The 20,667-nt window shown below is 49.0% G+C and overlaps 2 protein-coding genes across 2 annotated transcripts; one reads left to right on the top strand and one right to left on the bottom strand.

The window, feature by feature from the left end:
• The first annotated feature begins 2,618 nt into the window (after nt 1-2,618).
• Nucleotides 2,619-5,716, top strand: Comtd1 (catechol-O-methyltransferase domain containing 1). The gene is made up of 7 exons (XM_032917225.1): nt 2,619-2,778; nt 2,886-3,013; nt 3,244-3,349; nt 3,438-3,556; nt 3,631-3,685; nt 3,816-3,949; nt 4,112-5,716. Exons 1-7 carry the CDS (start codon nt 2,685-2,687, stop codon nt 4,262-4,264), a joined length of 789 nt encoding a protein of 262 aa, XP_032773116.1. The 5' UTR covers nt 2,619-2,684; the 3' UTR covers nt 4,265-5,716.
• On the bottom strand, nt 5,692-19,674 carry Vdac2 (voltage dependent anion channel 2). The gene is made up of 9 exons (XM_032917224.1): nt 19,349-19,674; nt 19,108-19,166; nt 18,037-18,105; nt 17,139-17,188; nt 13,203-13,408; nt 12,603-12,830; nt 10,880-11,030; nt 7,759-7,816; nt 5,692-6,428 (listed from the first exon to the last, which is right to left on the bottom strand). Exons 2-9 carry the CDS (start codon nt 19,139-19,141, stop codon nt 6,337-6,339), a joined length of 888 nt encoding a protein of 295 aa, XP_032773115.1. The 5' UTR covers nt 19,142-19,166; nt 19,349-19,674; the 3' UTR covers nt 5,692-6,336.
• Between the last annotated feature and the right edge of the window lie 993 nt (nt 19,675-20,667).

The following is a 20,667-nucleotide window of genomic DNA, read 5'->3' as shown; positions in this document are numbered from 1 at the left end:
TGCATCGGAAGAGACAAGAGGCGAGGAGCAAGAGGAGAGGGAGGTGGGGAAATTAAATTTTGCGTGATCAGCAAGGTTTCAAACAATCGCTCGCCAGCTGAAGTGGATGCCACGTGTATAAGTCATTCTGTTTTATAGACCATTAGGGTCTCCAGAGAGAATCTGCATAGAGACCAGTGCTTTCTGTTGAAATTAAAATGTCAGAGAAAAAGAAATAGAACAAAACAGGGAATCTGCAATTAATTACCAGGCCATAAAAATTCAATAATCAGGAGGCAGAGCGGCCGCAGGCCCAGAGGTATCAGAGCCCGCGTAACAGGAATGGAAGGCATTAATCTTTTCAAATTAGTTTTTTAATCTGACTGGGATATATGGTGACATGGCTCCCTCCTCGCCTGCTTCCCCCACCTCCACGGCTCCTGCCTGGAGCCAGGCTGGGGGAGGAAGGCTGTCGTATGCACTGAGAACTTGTAGACCACCCAGATCCCCAGATATGGGGCAGGGGGCTCCAGCTAAGGACAGGGACCCTGTGCCACACGCTGGCTGGAGAGATCTAGAGGGGACTGTGTGCTGAGAAAGATGGTGGAAATTTAGCAGGGCAAGGCCGCTCACTAGGCAGAGAACTCGGACACCAGCAATCCAGGACTTTCCTTCTCTTGAGAATGGGCGTAACACCGCTGCTTTAAGGGATGCTGGGTGCATAGCACCAGGCACCCAGTAGGTGCTAAGTAAAGACTTCCCATTGTGTTTTTGCCACTGGCCACTGTGTGGCCCTGCCAGCCCACATTTAGGGCCTGCTGTGTGCTCAGCCCCAAAGGGACTTACTTTTCTTCAGGCCTTACCTGGAGAACATGACTCAAACTCAGAGGCATTTTCAGGACTGACAGACATTGAGAGTTAACAAGAAGGAACAGCTTGTCTAAGGAGCCTGTTCTAGGAGCAGTTAGGGCAAGCAGCTGAGATCCCACCACTCACCCAGAGAAAGGAGCTTCCTCTCCTGTTTGCCTGCACCCGGGACAGATGCTGATAGGTCAAGAAGCCAATCTATCCTGATTGTGATTGGAGACCTGCCCTCACTTCCGAGGCCCTGGACTCTAGCAGCATTGATTCCAGTTAATTAAGTCCTAGGGTCTCTCACTGACCCTGCACCGGTCTGCCTGCCTTTGGTGGCCTGGAGAGTGTTGTTTAAAAAAAGGACTTCCAGGGTAACCACCTCTGGGGCCCTGTGGATTCGAGCTCTTAAAGACAGCACCAGGGCTGGAGAGATGGCTCAACAGTTAACAGCACTAACTGCTCTTCCAGAGGTCATGAGTTCAATTCCCAGCAACCACATGGTGGCTCACAACCATCTGTAATGGGATACAATGCCCTCTTCTGGTGTGTCTGAAGACAGCTACAGTGTACTCATATACATAAAAATAAATGAGTCTTTTAAAAAAAGACAACGCCAATAACCTAATAGGCACACTACACTGCACAGGTGTTTTCAACCGGAACCCCATCAGGTGTGGTGGGCAGTTGGGAAATATAATGCTGTATTCTTGGTGGCCCGAGGCAAGGGGCACCCCTGAGAAATTACGCTATGCAACTGATCTGGTATAAAGGGGGTTTCCCTAGGGAAAAGGGAGAGGAGGGAGGACCACGGGTAGAGGCAGGCAAGTGGACTTGTAAACAGACAGGAGCAAAGCCATGAAGGCAGAGAAAAGCAGGGCAGAGAGGGAGAGAGAGGAGTTGAGGAGATGGGGAGATGAGGAGGGAGGGGGAGGGGAGAGGGGAGCTGAGCAAGAGTGAGTACTGGAGTGGCAGGGGTCCTTTTTATCTGTGGCACACCCCTGTGGTACCTGGGGGCCGGGCAGGTGATGCCTTAAGCAATTGCTAGGTCCCTGGGGTCAGGTCAGCCAGTTTCGTGTTAGCGAGGTCTACTAAGGATTTCACGGTAAAGAAAGAGGTATAGTTAACACTTGAGTTGCGTACCAGTTGTACCTGTCCAGTTGTTTCCAAGCCATAAACTACCATCACCTTTTGCTTCCACCGGAAGCATATAGTAGGTATTCGAGAAATGCCTGCCAAGATGTCGCCGCTTCTCAAGGTACCCTCTCTAGTCAATGACCATAACGGCAAGTACCACTATTGAGCACCTATGATGTGGGAGGAATCCCGTTGCCTTTGGTGGTAAGACTGTAATCCCTGCTTTATAGAAAAGAAACAGACTCCGAAAAACTGACGCGCGCGCGCGCACACACACACACACACACACACACACACACACACACACACACACACGCAAAAGCTACACCCAGCATCCCAGCCACTAAGGATACCTAGTGGAACCCAGGTGACCCAGGTTCTTGGTTCCTTTAACTTTGGGCACCTCTCTAAGAAGCATCCCCCCAGTCTCTTTGGACTCCTCCTTTAGCCACACACACTTTATCCCCTCTCCCTATGCTCACAAGAGCCCCAGTGTGGGGATGACTCCACGGCCCAACGCAGTTCCGCATGCAGCCACCGGGTGGCGAGATGTTCAAAGCCTGACCTTGCAATACGGCCATGTGTCACCAGATGGTGCCCGAGGCCGCGGCTCTGCGAGCAGGGCCGGGACAAGGTGGAGCCCAGTCTGCTTACTGGTCCCAGTCCGGTCCCCTCTACTCCAGCACACGTGACCTCCGCCGCCGCTAACCCGCACCATGGCCCTGCCGGTGCCTCGGCTATCTATCCCTGCCGCGCTGGCCTTGGGCTCGGCCGCGCTGGGCGCCGCCTTCGCTACTGGTCTCTTTCTGGGTAAGCTGGGCTGGGCTGCACCAGCCCCGGGAATGGGAGGGCGCTGAGCAGAGCCCGAGAACCTGGTCAGAACTGCAGGCCCTAACCGGATACCTTCTCCCCGGCAGGGAAACGGTGGCCTCCGTGGGGGTACAGGCGGCATCAGCGCCTGCTGCCCCCTCCGGACAATCCCCTGTGGCAGTATCTGCTGAGCCGCTCCATGAGGGAACACCCAGCGCTGCGGAGCCTGCGACTGGTCAGTAAGACTGGGGCCGAGAACAGGCTCCCCACTTCCAGCGTGGTGGACCTCACGTGGCTGTGTGACCTTGAGCTAAACAGAAACCCTCTCTGGGCTTCCGGGTTCCCTGAGACCTGTCCCCTCTAAGCCACACCCGCCACCGGAGTCCCTGAAGGATTCAAAACCTGCCCGGGATTTGGGGTGGGGGGTGACGGGCAGGAATGGCATCACCCTCTCCCCACACACAGCTGACCCTGGAGCAGCCGCAGGGGGATTCCATGATGACCTGTGAACAGGCCCAGCTTCTGGCCAACCTGGCGCGGCTCATCAAAGCCAAGAAAGCTCTGGATCTGGGTAGGAACGCGCAGCCATGGTCTCTGGAAACCAGGGTCACAGGGCTGTCCTGCACCCTGACTGAGCTTGCCGGTGTCCCGGTCCACAGGTACTTTCACCGGCTACTCGGCCCTGGCCCTAGCCTTGGCGCTTCCCGAGGCTGGCCGCGTGGTGACCTGCGAGGTGGACGCAGAGCCCCCGAAGCTGGGACGGCCCCTGTGGAAGCAGGTGAGAGCCCCACTCCTGCAGCCGTTCGGGCTCCGGCTCAGGGGCGTGCCGGCCTGACCGGCCTCCTTCCGTAGGCAGAAGTGGAGCAGAAGATCGACCTTCGGCTGCAGCCCGCCCTGCAGACTTTGGGTGAGCACCGGCGCGGGAGGGGCCCAGCCAGGACTGTCCAACCCGGGGGAACAAAACTGGCGACCCTGGGCAAGGGCTTCTGGGCCGCTGAGACCGTAGCTCAGCTGCACCTGCCCTCTGTCCCCGTAAGATGAGCTCCTGGCGGCGGGCGAGGCCGGAACCTTCGACATAGCGGTGGTGGACGCAGACAAGGAGAACTGTACCGCCTACTACGAGCGCTGTCTGCAGCTCCTACGCCCGGGAGGCGTGCTCGCTGTGCTCAGAGTAAGTACAAGTTAAGGTAAAACTGCTCCTTCCGGTGGCTAGGTCCTGGCTCTCCCCTTGCCCTGTCCCAAACCCCGCCCAGAGTATCTATGCCCGCCCCTCCTGGCTAAAGCCCTAGGTCGGCTACCCCCACTTCCGACGGCCCCGCCCCTCCATCTGTAGGTCCTGTGGCGCGGAGAGGTGCTCCAGCCTCAGCCCAAGAACAAGGCTGTTGAATGTGTGCGGAACCTAAACGAGCGCATCTTGCGGGACGCCAGGGTCTACATTAGCCTCCTGCCCCTGGATGACGGGCTCTCCTTGGCCTTTAAGATCTAGGGTAACGTCATGCTTAGGGCTTGGGTGTGAGAAGCTAAGAAACCCAGCCAGTGACCCGACGTTTAAACCTGACAGTAAAGGTACTGGAACACGCGACCTTCTGAGCATCAATTTCCGACGTTCATTTAGGCAGTTTTTCCAGTAAAATGGTCTCCCTGGCACCAAGGCTCGTGGCCCTATCTGACCGGATAGTTTTAATAAATTTTCCCTGCTGTACGCATTGAGTACAGTTCCAACAGGCTCTGAGGGCTTTGATAAAGGGAGGACCCTGTCTCTTGTGTCCTAGCCACATGCCACACCTTGTCGACAACACCTAGTTATGGGTACTTTATAGCTAGGTCAGGTCTGCTGGCAGTCTACCCACGTTTTCACAGGGCTGTTGCCTCCCCAGTGTGCAGTGGAAACCCTAACAGTGGCTATTACTCGAGAAGCAACCCTCTTGACCCAAACCAGAGGACCTAAGGTTGGCTGGTATTTCTATCTGCCGCCTCACCGGCTTGAGTCCTAAGGGAGGAAATTGATGTCCAAGGGTTAAGTAAAGCAGACAGGAGGGTGGGTAGCCAACCTCATTCAAGGAACCTCAGGAACTTAAAGGCTTTTCCAGCATAGTCCTTTGTGGGGGACACTATAAGGAGCCAACCTTTATTGACCTGGGGCCTGGTGCTTTGCTGTTCTGGAAGAAGGGTGACATTCTTTATACTGAGGCACAAAGGACAGTTTCTGGGACCACAGGTTTGCCACCTATGGTTAAGGCCCAAGTGAAACACACCCAGCAGCAGCTCCAAGTACAGCTGCATGAGCCCACAACTGAGTCTGTCCAAGCCCCACGTCCCTGCCACACACCAACCCACTGGGAACTATTCCTTCACAAGTACATACGGAGGTGCACACAGGGGACCTGGCCACTCCATTTTGAGAAGTACCTTTGACATACTGGTAACCCACATGTGTACTCTAGCCCAGAGCAGAGCCAGCGTGAAGTGCACTTGTTAGCTGAGGAAGGAGCACTAGGCCACGGGACAGTGGGCATGCACCATTTCTACTGGGGAAGCCCCAAAGTAATCCAACAAGTTCACAACTAGACCTCAGGAGTGACGCTCACCTCCATCTTTGATTACCCCTCACCTGTGACCTACCTCCTCCCCTGGGCAGTACTACTTTTCCAACTAGAGTCACTAGGTAATGCAAATCACCCAGGTGATGGCTACGGGGGCTGCCAGGGCCCAAACCTCTCAGCTCAGCTTCCCAATACCTGTCTATGGGAGAGACTCCGTACACTTCCGCCTTCCTATCTTGCTGCGAGGCTCAGAAGAAAGGGCTCCCATGCCTATTTAACCCTTCAGCACCACTGCTGCTTTTCCTTCCCTCATCATCCATGGATTAAGTCATTCACTGGAACTTTGTACAAACTTAGAAACTGCAGAGTATTAAAGCATGTATCCTTGTATTTTATTGTAGTCTCAAAGACCTCATGGATTGATTATGCTAGGGACACAGGAAGTTTGGTTGCCCAAGTTTCGGTAAAGAGCAAAGTGCTCACCAGAAGTATTTACCAAGAAGATTAGCCCCTAGGCTGCAATCTGACTGCACATACGTGAGGCATTAGTTGTGTACACTCGTTTTATTCATAATTTGTCATGTTTGGGGTTACCAAAGTGATTCTAGTGATGGGTGAATATCACAAAAAAGATCTTCTACCTCATCTTAAAACATCCACTGATCCATCTCATTCAGTACAACAGTCAAGGGTAAAAGGAACATAAAACAAACATGCACACCATGGCACGGTTTTCATAAACGTCTATTTCATCATTGGTGGGTAGCACATTTAACAGTTAAGTACATTAAATAATGTAGAGGAGGCCGCACAAGGCAGCACTGATAACGAGATAACCATCCAACTAGAAACCAGCCAACGGGTGACTGTCTAAATATTTAAAACACAGCTCTTGCTTAATCATCCTTTGATGTGATCACCTTCTGGGGGGGGAAGGGGGAGCCTGCTGGTCGCATGGAAATATATTAAGGCCAAATCTTCTGATATCCATTCCCAGAGGTTTCTTTTAACTGGATTAAGCCTCCAATTCCAAGGCAAGCCCAAGTTTGTGGCCTCCAGCATTAAAGCTCTTCCCGTCTACCAGAGCAGACAGTGTAAGCTTCACACCTGCAAACAAAGCAAACACCATGACTCAGCCCTGCCAGTCCCCTCCTCAGCTGTATGGGAGCTGGCCATACGGACTCAGGCCAGCGAGAGCATAGGGATCAACAGTGAAGCTAGAAACTCTGAGGGTAAATGCGCATCTGCAGGCATAAAAAGTTCAAAACGTCCTAAAAACCATGTTCTAACACGCGTCTTCACTAGACTGCCAGCCCAGACTAAGTAACACTGGAGATGAGATCTGGGAGTAAGTGGGAAAACACACGGCAGGTAAGTTAATACTTATTACTCATCTGAGATTAGTATATGGGGAACTGGCCTTCAGTGTTCACTTTCACTTTTCTTTAGGTTTTAAGTCTAAGTAAAATTTAGCTGTGGGAAGCAGGTGCCCCATTAGGAAAGCGGGCTGCCAGGGCTTTCAGACCTTGGTCATCAACTGCTCTAAGCAGCTGTAAGCTCCAGAGAAACAGAATTCTCCGGCTCAGACCTACTGGGTGGGGATCTGCTATGACCCAGACCACTCCCTAGTTTGGAACTGCTCTGGTATCCATTATCTGAAGGGAACTGCAGACACCTTTGACCCAAGACAATATTCAGACACCAGGGAGGAACTACATAATGGTTAAGCTTAGAGGAGTGGGGCGGTTTAGGGTGAGGGCAGCCATGCTTATTCCAAGCAGGCCCCTCCCTGTAAGGAGTGAGGGGGCGGGGTGGGGCGGGTATGATAAGCTACAGCTTCCAGGAAAGGAGTAGCAGCCACACCACAGGCTTGAAAGGCTCACAAAAGAATAAACTAAATGTAATTTTGAAAATAATGTTCAGGGCTGGAGAGATGGCTCAGCTGTTAAGAGCACTGACTGCTCTTCCAGAGGTCCTGAGTTCAATTCCCAGCAACCACATGGGGCTCACAACCATCTGTAATGAGATCTGATGCCCTCTTCTGGTGTGTCTGAAGATGTACTTATATATAATTAATAAATAAATAAATCTTTTTAAAAAAAAGAAAGAATGGGGGTTGGGGATTTAGCTCAGCGGTAGAGCGCTTGCCTAGGAAGCAAGGCCCTGGGTTCGGTCCCCAGCTCCACAAAAAAAAAAAAAAGAAAGAATGTACAAATAGAGTGATGGTTCAGCAGTTAAGAGTACTGGGTACTCTTCCAGAGGTCCTGAGTTCAATTCCCAGCACCCACCATCCTGTATCTGTAATCCCATTGGGTCAAATGCCCTCTTCTAGTGTGCAGATATACAAGTAGACAAAACACACATACACTTAAATGAATGAACCTTTTGAAAGGGGGAGGGAGCTGTAAAACAATCCTTCATTATCAAAGATACTTACCAGGCCTCAAAGTCTGAGTATAGCCCACTCCAATTAAACTAGAGTTGTTGACCTTTGCCTAGAAAGAGAGAAAAACATTTCTGAAGAGAGACAAAGTTCTTAGGTATTCCCCATCAGGAAGCTATGGGGCGAGTGCTTTTAAGTCAATGAGATACTAAAATTTAGAATTACATATTAAGAAAACACCAAGTGCCACTTAAAACATTAAACATTAACTCAAAATCAAATTGTCATGTCAGCAGAGCTCAACACTCTTTACACACCTTAGGCTGTGTATCCAGAACCCCACCCCCACCATGATACACACACATAATAAAGAAACTCACCCTTGTGAAACTCATAAAAACAAGTAATATGTAGTTGGTGACACCTATCAGACTCACTAGAGGTGGGAGCCACCTTTGAAATGCACAGTGAGCAGGTTTTTCATGGCTTACACCCACCCATCACTACTTCCTCAAGCTTCCAGTTTAATTCCTTCCTCACACTCAGCTCTATGCTGTTGGATTTTGGCTGTAACTAGTTGGGGCCTGATGAGGAACCATGACTTACCAATTTCCTTATATACCGTGACAATTTAGGATTTAGGTCACAGACCTTCAGGAGCTGAGACAGGGCTGGGTGGTTGAGACAGGGGTGTTGGGTGGGCAGCCAGCCCGTGGAGTGGTCTCTAGTGCTTTGTCTTATTTGCCTCCCAAAAGCCGCTCTTCCAGCCCAGGGGTCCAGCTGCCTTCGACTGATAGGAATTGCCATAGAGCCATGGCTGGGCAAGGAGATGGGGTGGGACTTTTAGACCATGAGGGCAAGGGACAGAGAAAGAGGGATGAAATTCAAGAGCTGCAGAAGAAAAGCCATTCAGCAGTATAGGTGGAAAGGGAAAGGGGTCCTGGAGGGCAGTGGGGGGGTTGCCCAGAAGATAACACAGATTCAGACGGTTGTCAGTCCAGGAATACTGGAGGGAAATGTGCTAGCCACAGGGAGGCTTAGAAATGCCCAACCACTGAGCTAGTCAAGGCATGTCAAAATTGGTTGGCATGTGTGTCCTTCATTCTGGACTCTAAAGGGCTGCTGGGCATGCGCACTCACAACCCGCACTCCCTCAGCACCCGTCTCCACCACCTCAACTAACATCAACTAAGCCCACTACACTAACAGGGGTCCAAACTCCACACTGTACCCAGACAAGTTCACCTACAGATGTGCCAGGCAGTCACAGTTACACACGACACAGCCTGCAAGCCGCAGAATGGAGAGACATGCCTGGGGACGGGGATGGGGGAGCACATCCCCCCCCCCCATTCCTGAGCTCTTTAGCATCCCGGGGCTACAAGTATACACACAACGACGTGCTGTGAGAACAGCGGCTACGGACGGATTCAGTGACTCCATTCTAACATGCAAGCACAAGAGGAAGCCAATGTGGGTGTGTGGAGGAGGGGTGCGGGGGGCCATCAACAGCTCTACTCGGGTGGGAAATGCTCTATTTATTTCCACAATGATTGGTAGCTGAAAGGTGTTCCTGCCGCTGCCATCCATCTGTCCCGGTGCCACAAGCACACACATGACAAGAGAGGGCACTTAGTGTAAGAGACCAGTGTGCTGAGAAGAGTGCTGTACCTAGTGCAGCCAGTCACGGATCCACCACTGACTGGTCAAAGGGAAAAGCACTCTGGGTACTTTTCACACTATCTCTGATTATAAATCTTTAAACAAAAAGCAAAAGACAGGGCTAAAACATAACAGCTTAAGGCTTCAAAACACGGGGCTGAAGAGATGGCTCAGCGGTTAAGAGCATCAGTTGCTCCTCTAGAGCTCCTGAGTTCAATTCCAGCAACCACACATAACTATCTAACGCGATCTGATGCCCTCTTCTGGCATGCAGGTGTACATGCAGATAAGAGTACCCATGCATAAAATAATTTTTTAAAAAGGGATCTTTGGGGATCAAGAGTACTTTATGTAACAGAAGTGACTCTCCTGACTGTTTAACTTCCTGTCATCCCTAGCACATATGGAACAGACAGTCCCTGACACGCAGTAACAGGTGCTGATCTGCTGGACACGGGAGCCAATTCCCTGCCCCACACAGCACACACACCCCTCTATCTCAAGCCACTATGACTAAACACAGAAACAGGAGAAAGGCACAAGATTCTGACAAGAGTGGCCATCTCACTTGGCCCCTAGCAGAGGGCAGGAAGCCCTGGAGGTGAAGGTTTTAGGCAACAGTCCCAGTGAGATATTCTACTCACCCTAGACAGGATTAAGGTCAAAACACTGGGTCTAGTCTGGATTAACCAATCCCACCCCACCACCAACAGTAATATTTCGTCCTCTCTCAACCAAACTCCAATCGCTTCACCTGTAAAAATGGTGCTAGACCAGTGACCTCTTAGATAAAATCTGAAGACCTTCATAGTCAAAGAAAGTACTGTTACTCCCTGACAAAATTACGAGCCACCCAGGGCTCCACACGCTGGTTACCTGGAGCTTAGGCAGACTTGGGGGCTCAGGGATATTAGCAAAACTAATTCAGAAGCTCTCAATGGAAGGCCAACTTCCGTGATTATTATTGTTTTCTATTTTATTTATCTATTATTATTCTGTGATTATTAGTTATTTTTCTATTGCGGTGATCAGACACCATGGCCAAGGTAACTTATAAAGAAAGCGCTTAATTCGGGGCTCCTGATTCAAGAGGGTGGGTGAGCCCATGGCCATCATGGGGGGAAGCATGGCCTCAGGCAGGCAGGGTGCTGGAGGAGTAGCCGAGCTTCCCTCTGATCCACACACGTGAGGCATTACAAATGGCTAGGCTTTTGAAATCTCAAAATCTGCCCCAATCTCCTCCAACAAGGCCACACCTCCTAATACATTCTCACCAAGTGGGGACCACGTATTCAAATACACTAGCCTGGGGGGAGGGGGAGAGGGTTCTCATCCAATCACCACAGAGCTCTAACCTGAAAGTCAAACCTCTATCCCCATTTCCACAGGACAAGGAGCATTCCAACCCCAGCCCCAGTACATCTGTAAACATGGGCTGCGAATCCCAGGCCAGCTTTCCTCACCACCCAGTGACCCAGAGTAGCTCCCCCGCCCTACGCCCAGAGGTACTCACAGAAATAGAAGCAGTGGGGTCCAACTGGTATTTAGCTGCAATGCCAAAACGAGTGCAGTTGGTACCTGATGTCCAAGCAAGGTTTACTGAAGTGTCAAAATCTTCACATACTTTCTGATAAATTGATCCTCCAAATTCTGTCCCATTATTTCTGTAAGATATTTTGAATTAGAATCTAGAATAGACGATGCAACCACCTCTAAGGCACTGGGCAAAACTGTAGGAGGTATAAGCACTACCACAACTGAGCAGGTAACTGCACAGGGCTTGCCTAGTGTGCAGAAGCCCTGGGTTCATTCCCTAGAGCTGAGGGGTGGGTGGGGAAGGATGGCTTTGCTCATGCTGGCCTATAAAGCTCCACTGAAAACTGCCAAGTCCTCTCCGGTGTGGCTGAGACAGGGCGAGTCTCACTCTGTAGCCCAGACTAGACTCCGTCTCCACATTCCTTCTGCCTCGCCTTATTTTTTTAAAGATAAGGTCTCTTTACATGGTCCTGCTGTCCTGGAACTCACTATGCAGACAAGGCTGACTTCAAACTCATAGAGCTCCTTCTGCCTCTGCCTCAGGAGTGCTGGGATTAAAGGTGTGGAACACTTGTTCGCTTGCCCGCTTGCGCGCATGCACACTTCTGCAGACATGGGGCTGTGGTTCAATGATCGCACGATGCCTATCTTAGATGGATCCTGCACTCACCCCGCCAGCAGCACCACACACACGTGCACAGACACAAGAGTGAACAGCAAAAGATAATAAAGATTCTATATATCTAGATAGTCAGTTTCAGGTCAGGAAGGGCCACACAAGGGACTTTATTAAAAAACTGTTATCTAGGAGCAGAGAGATGCCTTACTGGGTCTTAAGGTCCTTGCCACCAAGTCTAAGGACCTGAGTTTAATCCCTGGGAACTCAATTTCCCACTAACCTGCACATGTGTCATAACAAACAGATAAACACATATAAACTTTTACGATTATGTGTAGCTGGTAGGATTGTGAGAACATTTTCTTCTGTCCTGTTACTTATTAGTATACTATTTTGTCAGGGCTAGAGAGGTGGCTCAGCGGTTAAGAACACTGGCTGTTCTTCCAGAGGTCCTGAGTTCAATTCCCAACAACCACATGGTGGCTCGCAACCATCTATGTGATCTGATGCCCTCTTCTGGTATGTGGGTATATATATATACTCATATACATAAAATAAATAAATCTTTTAAAAATGTACACTTTTGTCAAAGAAAAAAGTTAAGTCCTTTCTATATTAACTTGAGTTGGGTAAAAAAAAAATGCCATACCCAGCCCCCGCTTTTTGAGAAAGGAACTTACAATGTAGTTCTAGCCAGCCTAAACTCACTATGTAGACTAACGTGGCCTCACTCTCAGAAAGATACAGCTGTCTCTGCCTTCCAAATTAGGATTAAAGGTGTGAGGCACAACTCGCCTAGCACCGTGAGTGAAGATGTTAAGACCACCCTAGCAACCCCACACACCACAGGTCATTTTGTCAGAGAAGGCACTGGCAGCAGACTGCCAAGTCTGACACCTCTTGTAAAGGCACAAAAGCATCCTGAGCTGACCGCAGGAGCTCCCAGTCAGTGTCCACACTGCATGCTCCTGAGGACCACCCGTGGCAACAGAAATCCTTCAAACTAAAAACACATCAAAAGAAATGACGTCGCACACCGTCCTCCGAGAGCCTGCACCTCAACAGGCCACAAAGGACTTACACATTTGTGTGTAGCTGGAAGTCCCCAGTCCTGTAGCCAACTGCGAAGTTACTCCTTGTCAGCTTTGACTTGGCACTGTCAAAGGTCATCTGGTACCCAGCAAGCCAGCCCTCGTAACCAAAGACGGCTGACCCATGGATGGCAGGTCCAGCAAAATCAAAATCAACATCACAGCCAAGGTTTATACATTCCCTCTTGTAAGCAGATTTGATTTTACCACTTTTCTTTCTGGAAAAAGAAGAGACTGACTTGAAACTCATGCCAATGACCAAGATTTATACATATAACTGCATGGTGGACTTGAAACAGATTTAAACAAACCACAGTGTGACAATTATAGGGTTAAAAACAACCAAATCAATTAAACAACCCACATGGGATGATAGCACTGCCCTATCACAGCGGTCACAATGGCCTCGGAAGTGGCAGTAAGCACAGCCACAGTGAAGAGGCCATCGTCTCTGACAGCAAGGCCCTGGCAGTGGCGGGCAGCGCAAAGGTGGACTGGTGCTGCCGCAGGCGATGGAGGCACTGTGACAGCTGCCCCTTCCTGAGCAGACGAGGCCTGTAAGCACAGCATGCACCAACACCAGCACTTACCCTGTGTTTGGTGAAAACGTGGTGTCAAAGGTCAGTTTCAAACCTTGACAAATCTGGTCTTCAATTGCAATCTCCGTCCCCAGAGTGTTGTCGGTGTTCCATTTCTCTGTGAAAGTCAGACCATACTCACACCATTTGTACTTGGTCTCCAAGGTCCCACTGACTTTACCAGTGTCTGTATTAGAGGAGCCAGATGTTGAAAATTCCTACCGAGACAATAAACAGGCTGATGAGCCTTCTCCTGAGCCTGGACGAGGCCCTGCCCAGCTGACACAGCACTTACAGCGCTCCACTGCGCTACTCCCTAAGCAAACAGCAGTGACGAGCCAGCCTCAGACCAACTGACTGCCACAGAAGGTCCTTTGGAAGGTAAAGATTACGTACACAGGACCCAGCAGTGAGTGACTGAGTGGGCTACAGGCTGCCAAGTCTGACCCTCACCTCCATCTTCAGACCACACGGCGCTAAGACACGACTGAGCCCCGCAAGCTGTCCTCACTGTGCCCTGTGACACAGGTGCCTGCACATTCACATAATCCACACACAAAATACTGTGACAAATGTCAGTAAGTAAAATTTAAATCCTCCAATAGTCCATATTCTAGTTTTCTTTTTCCCTTTATAAAGATTTATCTTTAATTTGAGTATATAGGTACAGGTGCCCATGAAGGCCAGAGCAGTCTGATTTCCTGAAACTGGACAGAGGCAGTTGTGAGCCATCGTGTGGGTCCTGAGACATGAACTAAAGTCCTCTGCAAGAGCAGCACCTATCCTAACTGCTGAGCCACCTCTCCAGCCCCTCTGCTTTGTTTAGATGAGTCTTGACTAGGTTTCTTGCCTTTTTCCAAACATCTATATCATCCTTTTGCTGTTTTGTTTGGTTTTTGTCTCACTTATGTAGCCCTGGCTGACCTGGACCTCTCTGTAGAAACTGAAGCTGGCCTGACCTGCCTGCCCCCCTAGTGCTGGGATTAAAGGTGTGTCCCCACCAACACATCTCACCCAACTCCCCACATTTTCATTGTTCTAAAGCACCGGAAAGGAATGGAGAAATGGCTAAGTAGTTAAGAACGCTGCCGATCCTAGCACTCCACAAGGGGATTAACAAGTCTGTAACTCCAGTTTCACAGTACCCACCCTCTTCTGGTCTCTGTGGCACAAACATGGGGCACAGATACATATGGAGGCAAAACCATATACCAATAACACGAAGTTCTTCTAAGAGTGAAGTGTGGGAGCGTTACTGATTCCTTTACACTTGGTCTGTGTCAAACATCACCTGTCAGCAGAGGAAATACTCAATACAGGGATGAATATGAAGCACCATAACAAGCTCAGGCCGGGACTGGAGAAAGGGCCAGTGAGTAACACACTTGCTGCTTCTGCAGAGGACCCAGATTCGGGTCCCGGCACCCACAACCATCTGTAACTCCAGTACCAGGGAAGCTGGCAGCACTGGCACCAGGCACACATTGGCATACATGCAGCAAACACTCACACACCTAAAATAAAAACATTTTTATTTAAAAATAAGTGAATCTTTTTTTAAAAGTTTAATTTTGGGTTTGTAGCAAAAAAGATCTGCCAATCCCCTGTGGCATACCAAGTAAAGGGGGGAACACTGGGAGGCTGTATTTCAGAATTTTCTAGAGGAACAAAGTATCTTTCTTTCCAAGCACAGCACGTGGGTAAAATATCCCAAGATAAAATGTAACTCTTACAACAGCCTGTCAGAGTTCTGATTCATGGTTTCTGTATCAATATCTCTACACTCTAACCACTTTAAAGCTATGTCTAAAATTGATTTTTTTTTTTAAGTTTATGGGAAATTGTGATAGGTGTAGAGATAAGAAATACCAGGCTGGAGAGATGGCTCAGTGGTTAAGAGCACTGACTGTTCTTCCTGAGGTCCTGAGTTCAAATCCCAGCAACCACATAGTGGCTCACAATCACCTGTAATAAGATCTGATGCCTTCTTCTGGTGTGTCTCAAAACAGCTACAGTGTAGCAACATGAAATAAAAAAATAAATCTTTAAAAAAAGAAAAGAAAAAGAAATATCAGACACTGCCAGGAAGTGGTGGTGCACGCCTTTAACCCCAGCACTGGGGAGGCAGAGGCATGTGGACCTCCAAGTTCAAGGCCAGCATGGTCTGCAGAGTCAGTTCCAGGACAACAAGCAAGGGCTACACAGAAAAACCCTGTCTTGAAAAACTAACAAAATACTATTTTGGAGGTAGGTCTGTTTTCTCAAAGGGACAGCATAGCCTCCTGTGGATTAGTCCAATTGAACCCACACACGAAAGCTCTGTAGCTCTGCGTGCGCATCAGTGAGACAACATTGAACACATCAGTGAGACAACATTAAATACATCAACGAGACAACATTAAATACATCAGTGAGACAACATTGAACACATGTGACGCATGCTCTTCCAACAAACCGGAGATCAAGAACCAGCCTAACCTATGCCAAGGAAAGCTCAGGACACAAGGCCAACATCAGCCTGTGGGGTGAATTGAGCCAGATGACACCAATAAAGCAATTCACTCCATCGCTAGGGACTTTTCTTCTACATTTTGCGTAGCCTGAACATCTCTGCAGCTCAAGAAATCGAAGGACCTTAGTAGAACTTAATTCTGCATAGGTTTGCATTACAGAATGAGTCCTATGACTATTCAATTCCACTCCCAAGCATAAACAAAGCATCCCTTCTTTAATCCAATGCCTACATGTCCTTCAAGAACTTGAACTGACTTCCATAACTCTCCCTAACTCTGTTCTAACATCAGCTTTCTTTCCAACACAAACTTGAACTGACTTCCATAACTCTCCCTAACTCTGTTCTAACATCAGCCTTTCCTTCCAACACAAACTTTCCGTTCTCTATCTTCAGCTTAAAGTTTGTCTTTCCAAGAGAAAGGGTGTTTTGTTTGTTTTACAGCACTGGATCTCATACATAGCTGGGTAAACACTCTACTACTAAGTTCCACTCCCACTCTTAAAAGTAAACTTTCTAAAGACAAAGATGGTGTGTTTTAGTTTAGAACAACATACATGCACAAACATACTTAAAACTCAGTAGGCTGAATATAAAGATTAGTAGAAATGCAAGGCCCTGGGTTCAACCTCCAACAACAGTGGAGAAAAAATATTTACAGTCACCTAATATTCTGTGATCTATTAATCCAAACAAGTCAGTCACTGAACCATAATCAAATGATTAGACTTATTTACAGACCAAAAAAACCACAGAACAAGACAAATCTAAGACCCATGAATGCCAAGCTGTACGCACTAGGAAATGCCACCACAAACTTTACCAAGTCCTAGTCACATACAGAGCAGCAGGCATACAGTACTGAGGAGTCATAGCTCAGCATGTACATTACACACCCACCTCCAATCTCAAAACAAAGCTTTTAGAGCAAGAAAAAGTATATGCTATTTTACTTTAACCTTTTTTAACAACAGTTGGGATGGATGTGTTGGCATATCAAAACTGTAAATTCTTCAGAGATATTCCAGTCAGGATAAACATGTAGACATCTAGATGAATGACTATTAGAACACAGCCATTATACTAAATGATCACTGTGGTCAAATAAACAAGTTGCTGCTAAGCTCAGAACTCTGACAGGTATTAAGAGAAAGGGTTACAGGAGTCTAATGAGCAGTGGCCTTCAAGATTGTCCTCTACCTGAGTAAACAGTCCCATATAACCAATGACTTTCCCAACTTCTCTGTGCAGTCATAGTAACACAATATACAGGAACAGAACAAAACCACATGAAAATCAGAAATCATATACAAAGCCAATAAATCATATTACACATAAATCACTCAAAACAAATTAACTTCTGCCTCCTTAGGAAAATGGCTGTAGACATTTGTGGCTACAAAATTAACAGATTCATGAAAGCATCAATTACTTACCACACCACTGCATGACTTCGTTTTCACATCCAGCTTTACCAACCCAAAACCTTCAAAACACAAGAGAGCAAAGATAAGATTCTTCTGCAGAAAAGATGCATATGCACTACTCACATTACAGTTAACAAAACTCCAAAGTCCAGGGAACAAAAATGTACTAATGCACACACCGGAATGAACACTTCCAAGTGGTCAGTCCTACTGAGGTGATAACTGAGGTGACAGCAGCTGCTGCCCAGTGTCCTGTAACAGGCTCCACTTCCTGACTCATACGCCCCTTTCAAGCCATTGTTAAATGTTACCTTAGAAAATCACTTCCTCAGATGTGACACACTTAGGACATTGTTTATGGTGACACACTTAGGACACTTATCCCAAAGGGCTAGTACCAGAAGTCAAAGGGCAGTGGTATGTGCAATACAGTTTTCAAAAAACTCAAATTCACTCTAAAAAGCCCAAACTCTCAAGGTTTCTGCCTACCAGGAGTCACAACCATTAAAACAGTAATTCCAGGCAGCTCTATCCAACCATGGCCTGAACTGTTCTACAAGCTCCCCGCTCCCAACCCACCCCCGGAGTTGGGGGTGGTACCTGCCGCCCATCACTTGGGAGGCAGAGGCAGGTAGATCTGAGAGTTCAAGCCAGCCTGGTCTAAAGAGTGAGTTCCAGGACAGCTAGGGTTACAGAGAGAGACCCGGTCTTAAAAAATAAAATAAAGAGTAAGCTTTTCAACCGTGACCAGAAGAAAGGCTAAGAAACTGAGGTGCACATGCACCCGGTGGAAGCATGAGTGCGGCAGGATGTTCAGTCTAGAAAAGCAAAGCGATTAATTTCCTGAAGAGGTCCAAGCATACATTTTCTCTTTTATGTTAAAATTAAAAGAAGAAAAAGTCCTTACCAAATCCTTTGTTGAAAATATCTCTGGCAGCTTTGCCAAGGTCAGCATAGGGTGGAGGGATACAAATTGCTAGTGAAAAGAGAGATTCTACAGTTAATGTGACTGGACTATGACCTACTGCTAATATTTACATTCAAGCAGTCCAACCGGAGTTGTTTTTGATGCCACTAGAACTACAAAAAATAAGTAGCCATCCATAACAAAAACTTACTGCTCAATAGTTATGTGGTGATAGAAACCTGGGACCTTTCTACCCATTTTCAAGAATAGGGTGAAGCCTTTCTAATTCCTAAACATAGTGTCTACAGCCTCAGAGGACTAGCACCAATGTACACAGTTGGGAAAACTCAAAGTGACTGACTGATTGAACTGAGATAAAAAAACAAAATTTAAGATTAGGCATTCTACCCTAACAAACCCCTTGGAAAGACTTCCAAAAACAAAAACAACACCCTGGGAACTGACATATCTAGGCACAGGGGTAAAAAAATACAACCACCTATGTTTCAATCAAGTGTCTACTGCGACTAAATATCAAACCGCAGGCACTTTTAAACACATTAATACCGCTCCCAAGTCCTCCGCCAAAAGTGAGGCTTAAGGGCAAGGAATCTGAGCTCCAGCAGCAGCTCATTCATTCTACAGAGCGCATCCACGCCCTTAGGAACACGTGTAATGACCTTGCAGTGCACTCGATCTATGCAGGCAGACAGCGAACTACTTCCTCTTGCAAAGTGACTGATCTAACTCTCCCTCCCCAAGATGGAAGTCAACAACTAGTTGTTTAGTTTGCTTTCGGATTGGTAAATGACACATCCAAAAGCCAAGGGTGGGTGCGGCCAGGGACCAACGCCCCAGGCGCGAGCCCCCTATCTGCAACCCAACAGCTCAACACCACGTCTGTCAACAGAGTTGGCAGTAAGACTTAGGGGCCCGCGCAAGGAAGCAAACTTTCCAAGTCCTTGCAGGAATGTGGGTCACGGCGAGACCAGCTAAGAGACCAGCTACGGTTTTCTAAAGAGGAACAGCAGACCCATTGCCCCATCGCGCTAACACCTCTGTGCTACTTACGCCGTTGGCATACCGGTACACAACATTCACCCATGGCGAAGTCGCGGGGAAAAGGTGATCTGTAGAAGGGACAAGAAGTGTGGTCAGGGGACGGTCAAAGGGTCCACTAGGGATCTCGGACATTAGAGCAAGGGCCAGGGCCTCTGCGGCCATCTTAGGGGACCAGGGCCGCCCTGAGTTCACTCAGGCGGCCGACCCGCCCTAGGGCACCAGATTCGGCAAGAGGAGGGCGCCATAGTACCTGCGGGTGTCCTGAGGGGCGCTGCCGCCACCGCTCGGCTCGCAGCTGAGGCCACTCCGCTATCTGGAAGTTGCGCTGCAGCCACCGCGGCTGGAGGGCGAAGTGAAGGAGACACCGTTGCGCCCCGCCGCAAGCCTGGCCTCCCCCAGCCAGGTCCCCGCCGCTGCCGCCCGGGCTGTCCAACGCGCCTGTCCTTGCCGCGCCGCCCGCTGCCCACTCCCACCTGCTCCGGAGTGACCGCGTGGGTTGAGAGCACGGCTGTCTCCTTGGGTGAGCTGTCTCGAACCGTCCGGCAGGGATGGGGCGAGCAGGAGCTGCCGGGCCTCGGGTCAGGCAATGTCCAGGGCAGCCCCAGAGGCGAGGACCGGGGAACGGCGGAGGCGGCGCAACGGCACCCGCGCGGTCAGGATGGGAGTGGCCACGCGAGTGGCGACGGGGCGGGGCGGTGTGCCCCGCAGGGTCACGTGCATCCTCTCGGCCTCCGCTGAGTTCTCCATCCTGGAGAGCTGGACTTAGGGTCCTGGCTGAAGGGGATGAGGCACTTTCCGCAAGTGCAGCCTCCGTGCTCTTCCTATCTCGGTTCACTGCCCACCGCAACGTCCTCCTCTGCTGGGTCTAGGCTGGGCTCCAAAGGAACAAACTTGAGCCAGTCTCTGGACATTTCTCTCAGAGCCTCAGGGTTGCGCTCCTGCAGCCTCCTTCCCACCCATATATGGTATGGATTCACACACGCGCAGAAGCACATTCTGCAGTAGGAAAAGAAGCTTTCCCTGATTGAGAGGCCTGGAGAGATGTGGAAAGAACTGTAGGCTTCATGTTGACCAGTCATTAGAATGCTGCTCACAAATTCTCTTACATGCGCAAGAAGAGTGAGGGAGCAGCCGGTCCTGGGTCCTATACTGTAGCCCCAGATCTTGGGAGGCGGGAGATTACGACCAGTTTGAGGCTAAACTACAGCGTGAGGCAAACAGGCTAAAAAAGAAGAAATCTACAAGTTAATAAAGATAGAAATAGGCTTTAGGAGGAGGCGCAGTGGATAAGAACTCTTGCTGTGCAAGCAAGAGGACCTGGGCTGAGATCTCAGCACCCACATTAAAAGCCAGGAGTAACTCCAGAAATAGAAACAAGAGGGTCACTGGGGCTCTCTGTAACCTGGTCTGCAAACTGTGTTCTCTAAATTCTGTATCAGATTCTGTCTCAGTGGAGTAAGGTGAAGAACAGTAGACACGATTCGAAACACACACACACACACACACACACACACATACACACACACACACACAGGACAGCCATACAGAAGACTAGAAATGGAGACAACT

The sequence above is a fragment of the Rattus rattus genome, chromosome 12 (assembly GCF_011064425.1).
Source record: "Rattus rattus isolate New Zealand chromosome 12, Rrattus_CSIRO_v1, whole genome shotgun sequence".
In the NCBI taxonomy this organism is placed as follows: Eukaryota; Metazoa; Chordata; class Mammalia; order Rodentia; family Muridae; genus Rattus; species Rattus rattus.
The sequence above is the reverse complement of the archived record's forward strand: the minus strand, read 5'-3'. Positions and strand labels throughout refer to the sequence as shown.

Excerpts from the sequence above, each read along its gene's own strand:
- Comtd1 (XM_032917225.1), top strand. The coding sequence starts at position 2,685 with ATGGCCCTGCCGGTGCCTCGGCTATCTATCCCTGCCGCGCTGGCCTTG. Across the intron at positions 3,014-3,243 it reads CGCTGCGGAGCCTGCGACTG|CTGACCCTGGAGCAGCCGCA; the intron begins GTCAGTAAGACT and ends CCCCACACACAG. Across the intron at positions 3,557-3,630 it reads GACGGCCCCTGTGGAAGCAG|GCAGAAGTGGAGCAGAAGAT; the intron begins GTGAGAGCCCCA and ends CTCCTTCCGTAG.
- Vdac2 (XM_032917224.1), bottom strand. The coding sequence starts at position 19,141 with ATGGGTGAATGTTGTGTACCGGTATGCCAACGGC. Across the intron at positions 18,106-19,107 it reads TGTACCGGTATGCCAACGGC|CAATTTGTATCCCTCCACCC; the intron begins GTAAGTAGCACA and ends TCTTTTCACTAG. Across the intron at positions 11,031-12,602 it reads TTCCAGCTACACACAAATGT|AAATAATGGGACAGAATTTG; the intron begins GTAAGTCCTTTG and ends AATATCTTACAG.